A 12005-nucleotide genomic window follows, 5' to 3' on the forward strand; every position below is an offset into this window, starting at 1 on the left:
ATTACGCGAATTAATTAGCTCGCGATTCCATTTACTCTTCCGCAATTGTTCCAACAACTTTTGATGCTCGAAACAATATGCTTTTAATCACAGGTTCCGGGCATGTAAAATCGAGACCACCACACACTTTGCCCCTAGGTGCGAATCTGGACTAAATATATTCGATTTTATCGACAAATTTTGCCTTTTGGTGCGAGTCCAGACTAAATTTGGACAATTCTGTCGATAAAATCGGATATATTTAGTCGAGACTCGAACCAAGGAGTAAAATTTGTCGATAAAATCGGGTATGTTTAGTCCAGACTCGCACCTATAGGGGCAAAGCCGTCGGTAAGGTGCAAGGTGTATGGCGGTCTCGACATTCGTCCGGGCCTTTGGCGATCTGTCCGTGGCGGTGACGTCGCGTCGCGCTCCGAGGAGTCCGAGGCCTCGCGAGACGTTGTCATGGCCGGTAGCTACAAGAATTATATGAAACTGCTGGAATCGTGGCCGTTGGACAAGAGCAAGGCTGGCAGGTAATTACGATGATAGCAGGCGAAGCGTTCGGGCTTGTCACGAACTCACGAGCCTTGACAACGTGTCGCTGTATATTTGCTTCTAAATATATCACTAGCTAGGTTAGAATTGACCCTTGGCTCTCGATAATTGTTGACGAGGAGAAGGTATATAGTTTCCATCAGTTGACTTTAATCTCGGTCTGGAAAGAGTAAGTTAAACCGAGATGAAAGTTAATCTGCGTCGATAGAAGCGGGCGTTAATTTGCGTGCTCAAGTTTCCCCGTCTTCCTAGCGATCCGCTTGACTCGGTGGCTTTTCAGGGACCTGGGGCAACACATTCGCGACCAGGTGAAGATCGCGTTTGCGAAGGGCGACGCTGCCAGGCAACCGAACCCGGAACAGTGCGATCGATATTATTCAAGCCTAAAGAGGATCTCGTCAAATTATTATGGGCAGCTTTATCAGCGCTCCCTGCTGAGCACCGCGAGCGGATTGACCAGGGAGCAGTGTAATTTGGCACTGACTCCGGAAATGCTCGAGTATCTGAAGGAGGAGGACAAGGGAGTATTTCGCAGATTATATTGGACGATAAAGACCCTCGGCAAAAAATGAGGCCTAGGCTCGTGTGTTTCGCGCATAAGTTTGGCAAGGATAGATGCTCTGTCGACAGGGCGCGTGTATTTCTAGCGAAGACCAATGTATTTCCGTATTTAGTAAACGCTAGGCAGTGTAGTTTTAAGCATGACGGCCTCCCCGACAGGAGTCTTCACGTGCCTGTTATGGCACAGGAAGTGCTGACGTCCATGGCCTTGTCGCCGGGCAAGACGTACGTGGACATGACATTCGGCGCGGGTGGACACGCCGCCAGATTGTTGGAGCACTCGCCCGATATAAAGTTATTCGCGCTGGACAGGGATCCTTCGGCGTACGAATGCGCGAAAGACCTGGCACAGAGATACCCGGGACAAGTGGTGCCTCTGTTAGGTAAATTCTCCGAGTTGCCGCGGCTGCTCAAAGAACACGACGTCAGGGAAGGTAGTATAGACGGCTTTTTGTTCGATTTCGGATGCTCGTCGATGCAATTCGACGTAGCTGGTAGAGGGTTCTCTTTAGCGAAGGACGGGCCGCTGGACATGAGGATGGACGGGTCTCGGTGTCCGGAACAGATTACCGCCGCGGACGTGCTGGAGCGGGCCACGGAGCAGGATCTGGCGCGTATCATAAAGGTTTACGGGCAGGAGAAGCGCGCTAAGAGAATCGCGCGCGCCATCATTGACGTTAGATACATGTGTAGAAAATTGGAGACGACGCGGGAACTGGCCCAGCTGGTCGAGTCCACCCTGGACGGCGAGATCAGGCGGGACAGCCTCGGTAGATTCGCGCACAGCGCCACGAAAACGTTTCAGGCGCTTAGGATCTTCGTGAACAATGAGCTCAACGAAATCAATTACGGTATACTTGTCGCGCAAGTCTATTTGAAACTGTTTGGCCGTTTACTAACGATCTCTTTTCACTCGCTCGAGGATACTGTAGTCAAGAGACATATTTCGGGAAACATAACTGATAATCTGGCGAATACCGTGGCGTTGAAATACGCGCATCACGGTAAGATGTTCGATAAAGGCGAGGTCGAAAAGTTGACAGAGTCACCGTGGAAAATGATGCACACACACGTCCTGACGCCCACGCCCGAGGAAATTCAGACAAATCCGAGATCGCGATCGGCGAAATTGCGCGTTGTCACGAAAGTGAAGTAAACGTCTTTTATGAACAATGTATTAAAGCTCGTAATAGTTGACGCTTTCTTATGACTGTACAAACTTGTTGCGACGACACACCTGGAAAATGTACACGACACGTTTGTTTTAACAGGACGTACTGCCGTCATGCTGTACATAATAAAGAATGTGAGCCGAGAACAATAGAAGAATTTATTGGCGATTATGTATAGACATATGAACTTGCTGAGGAATTGTTAATACGCATTATGTATTGCAAAGATGCTCTTCGTTGAAAAAAGAAAGTAGGTATTTAAAATAGGCCTTCTATTTCATCCGTTTCGCCGTTCCAGTCCATGTCGTAGATACTTGGTCTGGTCGACAGTCCGGGCATCATCATAATCTGAAATGCGTAGTGAAGTAACGTAAGAATTTTGTAGACAATTTTGTTACCCACTGGATAGCCGAGAAAATTATTCACCTCTCCCACCATGGGAACGACAAATCCGGCGCCGACCGAAACGAATATGTCCGTGATATCGAGGGTGAAGCCGGTTGGTGCACCTTTGATACTTGGATCTCCCGTTAACGAATTTGATGTTTTCGCCATACATATTGGGAGCTTGTTATACCCTAACTTGTTGTAGTTTTCAATTTTTTTCTGCACCTGTAACGGCAAACGTTTATACACTTGACGTAATATTAGAGTGTCGTACGTAACAGATAAGTTTGCCGAAAGAAAATTTAGTAAAATTGCCTTCACATGGAACACGTAAGATCCAGATATCTTTAATAACATTGGCAATATTTTGTGGCAGCAGTTTATACGCATGCCGTAAAAATATTTGCTTACCTTCTCCGCGAGAACGACCTGGCCAGCGCCGTATATCTCTTTGGCGATCTTGGTAATCTTTTCTTCGATGCTGCTCTCGAGGTCGTACAACAGCTTGAAATTAGTTTTCTTTTCGGTAGCGGCTATCACTGCGTCCGCAAGGGCTACGGCACCTGCCCCACCTTCGGTCCAATGAGTGCATATTACCGCATCGGTTGCACCGCTCTGCAACGCCGCTTGCCTAACGAGATCTAGCTCCGCTTGAGTGTCGGTACTGAAAGATTAACATGACATGCTCATCAGTGCGATCGATTATATTAATTCACACGCAGTTTGTATCCATATTGTTTATAAAATTTACATAGGATGCTCATACGCAGGGAGATTTTTCTCTTAAAATTTACCCTGAAGATCGTGTAACAACATAGCATTTTGAAGAACTTTATGAGAGTTTTGAAATTTTACCATACATTTCACCAGTAATTATACTTGGTACACATTTTACTAGTAAAATATATGGTAAAATTTGAAAAACTCGTAAAAATCTCGGAAATGCCACGTCGTCCCACGATTACATGACTTTCAAGATAAACTTTAAGAGAAATTCTCTCCGTGTATATACAGAATTTATTTTACGACGATTATATAATCATTGTGAAATAAATTCTTATAACATCTTGAAGTTCTCGGCTAGCGTGAAAATTTGGTAGCCTAGTGAAATAAGGATCACAAGAAAACGTTCATAGAAATAGTGCAAAGAAACCGAAGGAGAAACCGCTGACCAAAATCTTGAAAACCAATGCCCACTAATGCCCAGTGGGCATTACTTTATCTTATTATCTTCTTTTATCTTACTTATCTTGTTTTATCTTATTTTATCTTATTGTATCTTATTTTATCTTTATAATGCCTCAGCAAGACGTAATGCCCCAAAAATGCCCTAGTAATGCCCGGTAATGCCGCAAATCTGTACACCACAATGCCCTCAGCGGTTTCCCCCTCGAAAGAAACAAATACGGAGTCAAGACTAGCGTCCTTGTAAATTCGACTTTTGCTGCCATCATTTATTTACGAGAGAAAAGCACACCTGTGAGAGTTGATGGCGACCACTACGGGCATGCCGTATTTCAGACCATTGCTGATGTGTTTTTGCAAATTTGGCAGGCCCTTTCGAACGAGTTCGATATTCTCCTCGATATACTCTCTCTTCAGCGGTGCCCCGGTCGTTACTGCCGGCCCACCACCGTGCATCTTCAACGCTCTGATAGTCGCCACGAGTACGACGGCATTCGGTACATATCCGGAAGTACGACACTTGATGTCGAAGAACTTTTCCATGCCGATATCCGACGCGAATCCGGCTTCCGTTATTAGGATACCTTCCGGCCCGACCAATTTTAAAGCGATAGCGTCAGCGAGAATCGATGAACAACCGTGGGCTATATTGGCGAACGGTCCAGTGTGCACCATTACTGGTGTACCTTCCAATGATTGCATAAGTGTTGGTTCTATAGCATCTTTTAGCAGAATCGCCATTGCTCCCGTCATACCCTGAGGATCGAACAAATATTTAGACGGGCCGCAGATTGTTTTCCTTGTGCGCGATTACGAAGATACGAAGAACATTGTGAACGGTTTGCCCACGTCTAGTTGCAATCGTGTGCACTTAAAATTATTAAATATAGCTCGACAAGATAGACGACAAAAAGAATGATTGCTTCATACAAATGGTAGTAATGTCCGATAAATAATTTTAGGTACGTTCTACGTATATAAATTTTATAATTGTACTGACGAAATCATCAGCGGTTAAAGGCTCGCCGCTTTTGCTAAATCCGACGACGATGTTACCAAGCCGCCTCTTCATATCATCGACGCTGGTTGACAGTGCGAGGATTGCCATTATTTCAGACCCGACGGAAATGCAAAACGACGTCTCTCTTGTCCTGCCTTTCTCGGTCGGGCTCTGGCCAATGGTGATTTTCCGCAAAAACCGATCGTTAATATCCACCACTGTGCAAATGATATCAATTGTAATACAATATCGTTTTTTTAGTATCTACCGTTCTTCAGGATATACCGCTCTTATATCGCACCTCGCGTCCACGTGATATTGTTTGGATCAATGTCGAGCCGTGCGAATCGACGTTGCTCCTCCTCCGTGAGTGAGTTCGGGTCGGTTTTCGTGATGCCAAGTTTTTGCAGTCGTTTCAGCTGGATCTTGGAGAACTTTCTGACACCCTTGATCGTCGGCACCAGCCGATCGTACAGAGCCTTGTCGTTCTGGGTCGATTCGTGGAAGTATCGCGCGTCAATTTGCGCCGCCATAAGATTGTTCGCGGCGCTAACAGCATGAATGTCCCCGGTCAGGTGAAGATTGAATTCCTCCATCGGTATTACCTAGTCAACAAAGTCATCCCTAGTTAGTCCACGATAATGAACAGCGATAGTGTCTTCGTAAACCTCGATAGTGCCGTTATCCGAAGAAAGCCTCTGTACCTGCGAGTATCCTCCTCCGGCGGCTCCTCCTTTAACGCCGAACGTAGGTCCCTGGCTGGGTTGTCTGACGGTGAGGAAAGAATTTATGCCTCTGTGCGCCGTTAGTGCTTGCACCAATCCGAGGGAAGTCGTGCTCTTTCCCTCGCCGAACGGCGTTGGCGTGATGCCCGCCACCACGACGTACTTGCCATTTGGTTGATTCTTCAGTCGTTTCAGCACGCCGAGGCCGACCTTGGCCTTCTTGTTGCCGTAAGGGCTGAACTCGTTCGCCAGCAGCCCGATCTCGTCGGCCAGCACGGCGATCGGTTTCGGCTCCTGACTCCTGGAGATCTCGATGTCGCTCGGCACAGGTTTCACGAGATTCAACTTAAGAATCCGCAATTTCCAGTGGGTACTGAGAAGCTTCTCCGCCGACTTTTTCGCGGATATCACGGTGTTTTTCATCAACATCGCCACTGTCATTGGCCCAACGCCGCCCGGCACCGGTGTAATGTACGAAGCTACTTTAGCAGCTTCCTGGTACGCGACGTCGCCCACTAAACGCTGTCCACTTTTCTTCGTGGGATCTGAAACGTTTCTAACGTTACATCGATCGGGCCAGTAGATTCTTTGATTAGGTTTGTTATGTCTCAAGGGTTTTCTATAAAATTATTTTAAATATAAAAGGGAGAATGAGAGGATACACTTTAAAATGAAATTACACATGTACCAAACTAATACAATGTATCTATTTGGTGATAAGTTAATTCATGTGTATTATCTCATATTTTTCGGAGATTAATGCTTTACGCACTTGTTTTATCGGAAACTAACGCGTTTGCATGACGCACGAACTCGAACGCGACTGATCTCGAACTAAAATATCGTCTATGTTTTCGGTATTTTTGTTTTTCTTTTTCTTTGTGACCTGAGATGTACGGATTTGGTAATATTTGCCTCGTGTCGTAGTGGTAGAGCGGGAGAGGAGAAGGGAGTGGGAGCTAGAGAAAAAGAGTGATAATGTTAATGTATGATACGAGCGTAATACACACTAGCGCGTTCACAGTGCACTCTGGCAAGTGCACACGTGATAACTTCATCAATTTCAGAAACATTTCCCAATTATTCAAGACATTTCATACAGAATTCTCCGTTAATTTTAATAACAGATTCTCTGATCGATTTGAATTCGATTAATTTATCTTTCAAACGTGTTGTGAAAAAAAAGACAGAGCCGCGTACCTGGTATAGGATTGATGCCGCAATCGATAACAACGGCGCCCGGTTTAATCCAATCACCCTTAACTAATTTGGGTTGGCCTATGCCAACCACTAAAATATCGGCTTGACGCACCTGAAAAGAATTTAAAACAATATCACAAGTCTTCATATACAGAACAATCTATCAAGCCGAAACTTACACACTCAAAATAATTCTCGTTTTCTTATATACGCAACAATTTTGTAATCTTCTTGGAAGTATTTAATAATCTTAAGTTTCGGCAACATTACAGTTTTATTTAATTACCGAAAAATATTATAATCCACTTTAAATATACTACTATTTACTATACTCTTCGATTTGAAAATAAGTTATTTTCTATCCAATATTCCAGTTTCTTCTCCATTCAAGAAAATTATTCTTAAATAATAGGAATACGTTTTTCTTGTTGAGCTAAATGACTTCATTCAAACAAGTTTTCTCCGTTACAAGTAATACGAAATCGTGAAATTGAACGATTGCTTACAACGTCAGAAAGATTCTTCGTTTTAGAGTGGCAGACCGTTACAGTGGCATTATGCCATTTTAATAGTTCGGCAACGGGCGTGCCGACAATCTTGCTTCTCCCTAAAACAACGGCTTGGGCACCGGCGATAGTCACGCCGCTCCTAAAAGTTGCGTAATTGCATACCAAAATCAAATGTCAAAATAATTTACTGAGATCAATAGCAAACCTCTTAATTAATTCGATGCAGCCGTTCGGAGTGCATGGCAAAAATCCGGACATGTCGCCGATCGCAACTCGACCTTCGTTGATAGTATTTAGTCTGCAATTGAATAATTATATACCCGGATGAGTAAAACGTTATTAATATACCAAGGGAAATTAAAACATTTTTTTTTATTTTTGAAAAATTCCCCTTGGTTGATTACCACTGGCGACAAAAAGCTACTCAAATTGTTTATATATACATATATTGCAATTTTGTGATAAGAATTGTTAATAGGGTAAAGATTTTCGCTAAAATTATCATTACGGTATACAATATTTCTCTCTCTAAATCTCTAAAACGGAACATATTGTCCAAATTTGCGCTTATTACTATCGTATTACTATCAAAGTGGTATGTCAAAGGGCACGTTGCGTCTGGTTTCTCTCTTGTTTATCGCCGTTACAAAACTTCTTCGATATATCACGCTTTCGCAATAACGTATATATCTACATATCTGCTGTATACACCAAAGATATTATCAATGACGAGAAATCATTAATTTAAAAAGGTCTTATTATATTAAAATTGAAATTCTGTTAATATTAAAGTTAAATTATTACGAGATATGCGAATAATTTTACTTAAAATAGAAAATTAAACTAGTAGCTAAACCAGATATTAATGAATCCAGAATCGATATTGTTAAATTGAGAGAGAACATTTGATACTGTAATAATTATAAATTTTTATTTGTACGAACTACGAGGAGCCTCTCAAATAATCACGCGTTTGTGTGCGAATTTTGGGGTATGTGTGATCTTTTTATTTTTACTATTTTAACACAGAATATACTTTCTCAACAAATGGGAATAAAGGTCTATTACACGCCCTGCATAAAGAAATAAACGTTAGTTTAAATAATAATTATATATTTACCCATCGACGTCTTTTTCCGGCGATACCAGATCGGTGATTAGGTGAGAATTGATTTTATTGATACTGTCAAGCGGCATTTGCACAATAATCCCGTGAACGTTGGGATCATTATTCAGTTTGGTAACTTTGTTGATGAGCTCTATCTCCGTCGTGGTGTTAGGAAGCTGACAACGTTGAACATCGATGCCTATTTCGCGGGCCGCGTTAGTTTTCATCTTTATGTAGACATTCGAATCTTCCCTTGCGCCTACCTGGACGATAGCCAGGCCGGGTGCAAAGTCAGGCAATTTCTCTTTTATGGCGCTCACATCTCTGATTAGGCCGTCTCGGATTTCTCTAGAAAGTTTTATTACGCGCGTTTGTTAGATTCGCATAAATTGCATTTTGTGAAAAATGAAAAAGGAACGATGTTCTTTAGAAAAATTTTAAAAATTTCTGTAATTTATTCAAGATTAATAATTTCTTAAGGCTTTTAGGCACCTCTATATTGCTTATTCTGCGGGAGATTTATTTTCAATTAGTTCTATCTTTATAATTGCACTGTTTACTACAAGCAAATGTACTTGCACGTAATGAAAAGTTTCAATCTACATTTGAATTTCGCGGGCAATTTCTAGATACCTGTTATAGATACATATAATAGATATTTATAATGATATTTTATATTTTTTATATGGATATAGTGACACAGCGAATTGTCGCGAAATTTCGATACTTACATTGGCGTTATCACTCTGCTATTTTCTTTTACATTTCATTATACATAGAAATACACATCTTCACATATTAAAAATGCCATAACCTCATAAAGACACATAGTACTGTGCGTATATCGTATGCATATTATTTGTGTTAAAACTGTTTATGCATTATCCAATATATTATTCTCATATGTTCCTATATTCTGATTAAAAAACTTTGTGAATATTTAATATTCTGCTGATATTAGCCTCAACATTTTTTACACACAACTTTGCTAAATCGCTGTGTCACTGTATCGAATACAGCAAATTGCCCGATCGAATAAACGAATACACTATCATTTTTCTCTACGGTGCGACTTACTTGCGCGAAATATATTAACGTTACTCACTTTGCCAATTGGGTTCCAGACAATACAACTCCTCGTACGTCCGTGGACATGGCTCTGGTTAGAAGTCTGAAACAATTTTTTTGAAGTTTTTATAACTTTGTAGCTGGCTAATCGTAGCTAGACTTAGTAGATTTAAGATTAGTTAGCACTACTTGTTCACGCAAATCGGCGAATTTGCCCACGAATATAAACCTCTATGTTTATTGACTGACTGGAGCAGATCAAATGGTTCTCGTTAGTGTCTCCGACCGGTTTACAAGTGGTTCCCTGACTTATACAAGGTGTCTTAAAAGTACGTATTACCCTAAAATTAATTTACTCGAGTAAATTGTCAAATTCTTTACGAGGAGAATAACTTTCCGTCTATTTAAAATCCGATTTACAATAATCACCGTTATAAAATATTTCATTAAACTGTTTTTAGCGAAATTGTTATGTAACTTAATCTTGAATTGTACGAGCTTTTAATTATTTATTTTCTAAATTCAAATTTACTGACGGCTTCAAGTGATACTCTTAATTATGCGAGACAAACGTAAATATTGCTTCGAGTAGATTTATCGATACACATTTTTCTGAAACACCTTATACACGCAGTTATCGGAGCCGTGTTACGTTACATCACTCACGATGTGATTCTTATACATGCATAACGCGCGCGATACAAAACGACGTAAAATTACCGTCACACGAAAAGATCGAAATTCAAATTCTGATGATATTCTTTGTGACGGAGCTTCGCCGACTCAGCGGTTCTCATTTCATTTCGCGGACGTTTTAATATCTTACTCTGTTTATACGCTATAAACGTTTTATAAAATACTTTCTTTAATTTCTAATTATAAGATGCTTGTAAAGTTGACGACTAGCCATGATTTTTATTGCGATTTTTTTTTATTACAATTTTTGCGTCTTTATAAAACACTTTAATGGAATTTGAAACGTGAATTTTTAAGTAAATTCTTTTTGATATAGAAAACGATTATTAATTAGAATAAAATATGATATCGATTAAATAAATGTGTTAGTCTTACTTAAGGGCTCCGGATATTCGTATCATGGGACGATTTAACGCAACGACTCGACGACAACTGCTAGTTGTACTTAGTTTTCGCCGATAGATGCAACTTTGCTAAAGTGCAAAAAGTAATACTAGGAAATATCGTGTGTGTTTGCCAATTATGCATATTACGATATTCGGCGCGATAAACTCTGACACGTACAATCAGCCGTGCACTCGATCGAGCTGGCATAATTATGCCATTTTCATAGATTTCTATATTTAATCTGTACACGCTGTATGAATCTGCGCGATGCTTCTTATTTAATTATCTAAATATTCATTCAAATGAAAATCATTTATTGTTATACGCAAATTTGTACAATTATGCTATCGCCGTTTGATCAATCACGCACGGTATGTGAGGCGCATATTTAAATGCAACACACTCGTTATCTCGTACGCCACAGACGTGGATACTTCATCGTAATCAAAATCTATTCGTTATAAACATAATGGCACTGAACGCATTTCTATTTTGTCTTCAATGATATTATCTAATCTTGGGATCGCGCAAATATGTTTGCCAGTAAAACATGATCATATGATAAATACAAATAAATTTTCTTTGCAATATTTTTGTTACACGAACAGCAATAAACACAAAACAGTTATTTGTAGCAATTACAATCGGACGTCGAAAAGTAATGTTAACTATTGATTGTAATTATTTTTCTGGAATTGAAGTTTAGCATTATTAAGATTTCGGTACAGCCATTTTGCACGAAAGATGATATAAATAATAATATGGTTAAGGCGCGATAAAAGAATTTGTATTTAATCAAATGATTCGGTTCAATTCAGGGAGATTTTACTTATTGTTAGAATTTAATCGATTTACCAGCGGTTAGTCTGTGTCGCGCATCAACGTCTTCATCTCTTCGTGGTGATTGGCGGATCTGTAATATCGTTAGGCCGCGGTTTTGATCGGCCACTGTGCAATCTCGCCACTGGAGAACAGAACAATCGTTGAAGATTAGTAAGATTAACCAAGACCCTCTTTCCGCCTGGATTGCTTATTCGCTGAAAGATCGCGAGTCCGAGAAAGGACCGTGATTTTGGTATAAACGCACGCTTTGACATAAACTCATTTTCTTATATTTGTGTATAAGCTTAATCGCAAAAATTTCTCTCTTTCTCTTTCACGCAATAATGGTATTCTTTAGTTTTAGTTGTGAATTTTTAACAAGTCACTTTTATTTTCATTACTTGAAAATTAATTGATATATTGGTCGTAGCGGAAATCCGGATTTTTGAATTATACACGGATGCGAAAGTTGTAGAAAAAGTAGAATTTAAGATAAAATAGAATGCAGATGTTTCTTAAAGTTAATCTTGTCATATAATTCAGATATACAGAAGGTATAATCAGTGGAGTATCACGGAAAACAGTGAATATTCACTGATTCACAGTTGTAAGTATAGCACTGAATTATTCAGTGTACAACTGTAGTCA

At 40.4% G+C, this 12005-nt stretch overlaps 2 protein-coding genes across 3 annotated transcripts; one reads left to right on the forward strand and one right to left on the reverse strand.

Moving 5' to 3' along the window:
- Nucleotides 1–373: 373 nt before the first annotated feature.
- LOC105567714 (probable methyltransferase-like protein 15 homolog) lies at nucleotides 374–2416 on the forward strand. The gene is made up of 2 exons (XM_012022797.1): nucleotides 374–515; nucleotides 818–2416. The coding sequence occupies exon 2, from the start codon at nucleotides 1106–1108 to the stop codon at nucleotides 2252–2254; it is 1149 nt and encodes a 382-aa protein (XP_011878187.1). The 5' UTR covers nucleotides 374–515; nucleotides 818–1105; the 3' UTR covers nucleotides 2255–2416.
- On the reverse strand, nucleotides 2415–10629 carry LOC105567713 (C-1-tetrahydrofolate synthase, cytoplasmic). 2 transcript variants are annotated; one of them, XM_012022794.1, is made up of 13 exons: nucleotides 10524–10629; nucleotides 9490–9555; nucleotides 8397–8732; nucleotides 7482–7574; nucleotides 7274–7415; nucleotides 6768–6879; nucleotides 5547–6112; nucleotides 5144–5447; nucleotides 4843–5060; nucleotides 4135–4598; nucleotides 3069–3321; nucleotides 2697–2882; nucleotides 2415–2618 (listed from the first exon to the last, which is right to left on the reverse strand). In XM_012022794.1, the coding sequence occupies exons 1-13, from the start codon at nucleotides 10547–10549 to the stop codon at nucleotides 2529–2531; spliced, it is 2856 nt and encodes a 951-aa protein (XP_011878184.1). In that variant the 5' UTR covers nucleotides 10550–10629; the 3' UTR covers nucleotides 2415–2528. The 2 variants fall into 2 exon arrangements, with proteins under 2 accessions (XP_011878184.1, XP_011878185.1); XM_012022795.1 differs by lacking the exon at nucleotides 10524–10629 and adding an exon at nucleotides 9642–9739.
- Between the last annotated feature and the right edge of the window lie 1376 nt (nucleotides 10630–12005).

The sequence above is a fragment of the Vollenhovia emeryi genome, unplaced genomic scaffold, assembly GCF_000949405.1.
Source record: "Vollenhovia emeryi isolate VEMERY1.0 unplaced genomic scaffold, V.emery_V1.0 DF939135.1, whole genome shotgun sequence".
Taxonomy (NCBI): domain Eukaryota; kingdom Metazoa; phylum Arthropoda; class Insecta; order Hymenoptera; family Formicidae; genus Vollenhovia; species Vollenhovia emeryi.

Bases quoted from the DNA above. Each gene is read 5' to 3' on its own strand.
- LOC105567714 (XM_012022797.1), top strand. From the start codon at position 1,106: ATGAGGCCTAGGCTCGTGTGTTTCGCGCATAAGTTTGGCAAGGATAGA.
- LOC105567713 (XM_012022794.1), bottom strand. From the start codon at position 10,549: ATGATACGAATATCCGGAGCCCTTAA. The intron at 7,416-7,481 runs GTTTGCTATTGA...CGCAACTTTTAG, and splicing joins TGCATCGAATTAATTAAGAG to GAGCGGCGTGACTATCGCCG. The intron at 4,599-4,842 runs GTCAGTACAATT...TTCGATCCTCAG, and splicing joins CTTTAACCGCTGATGATTTC to GGTATGACGGGAGCAATGGC.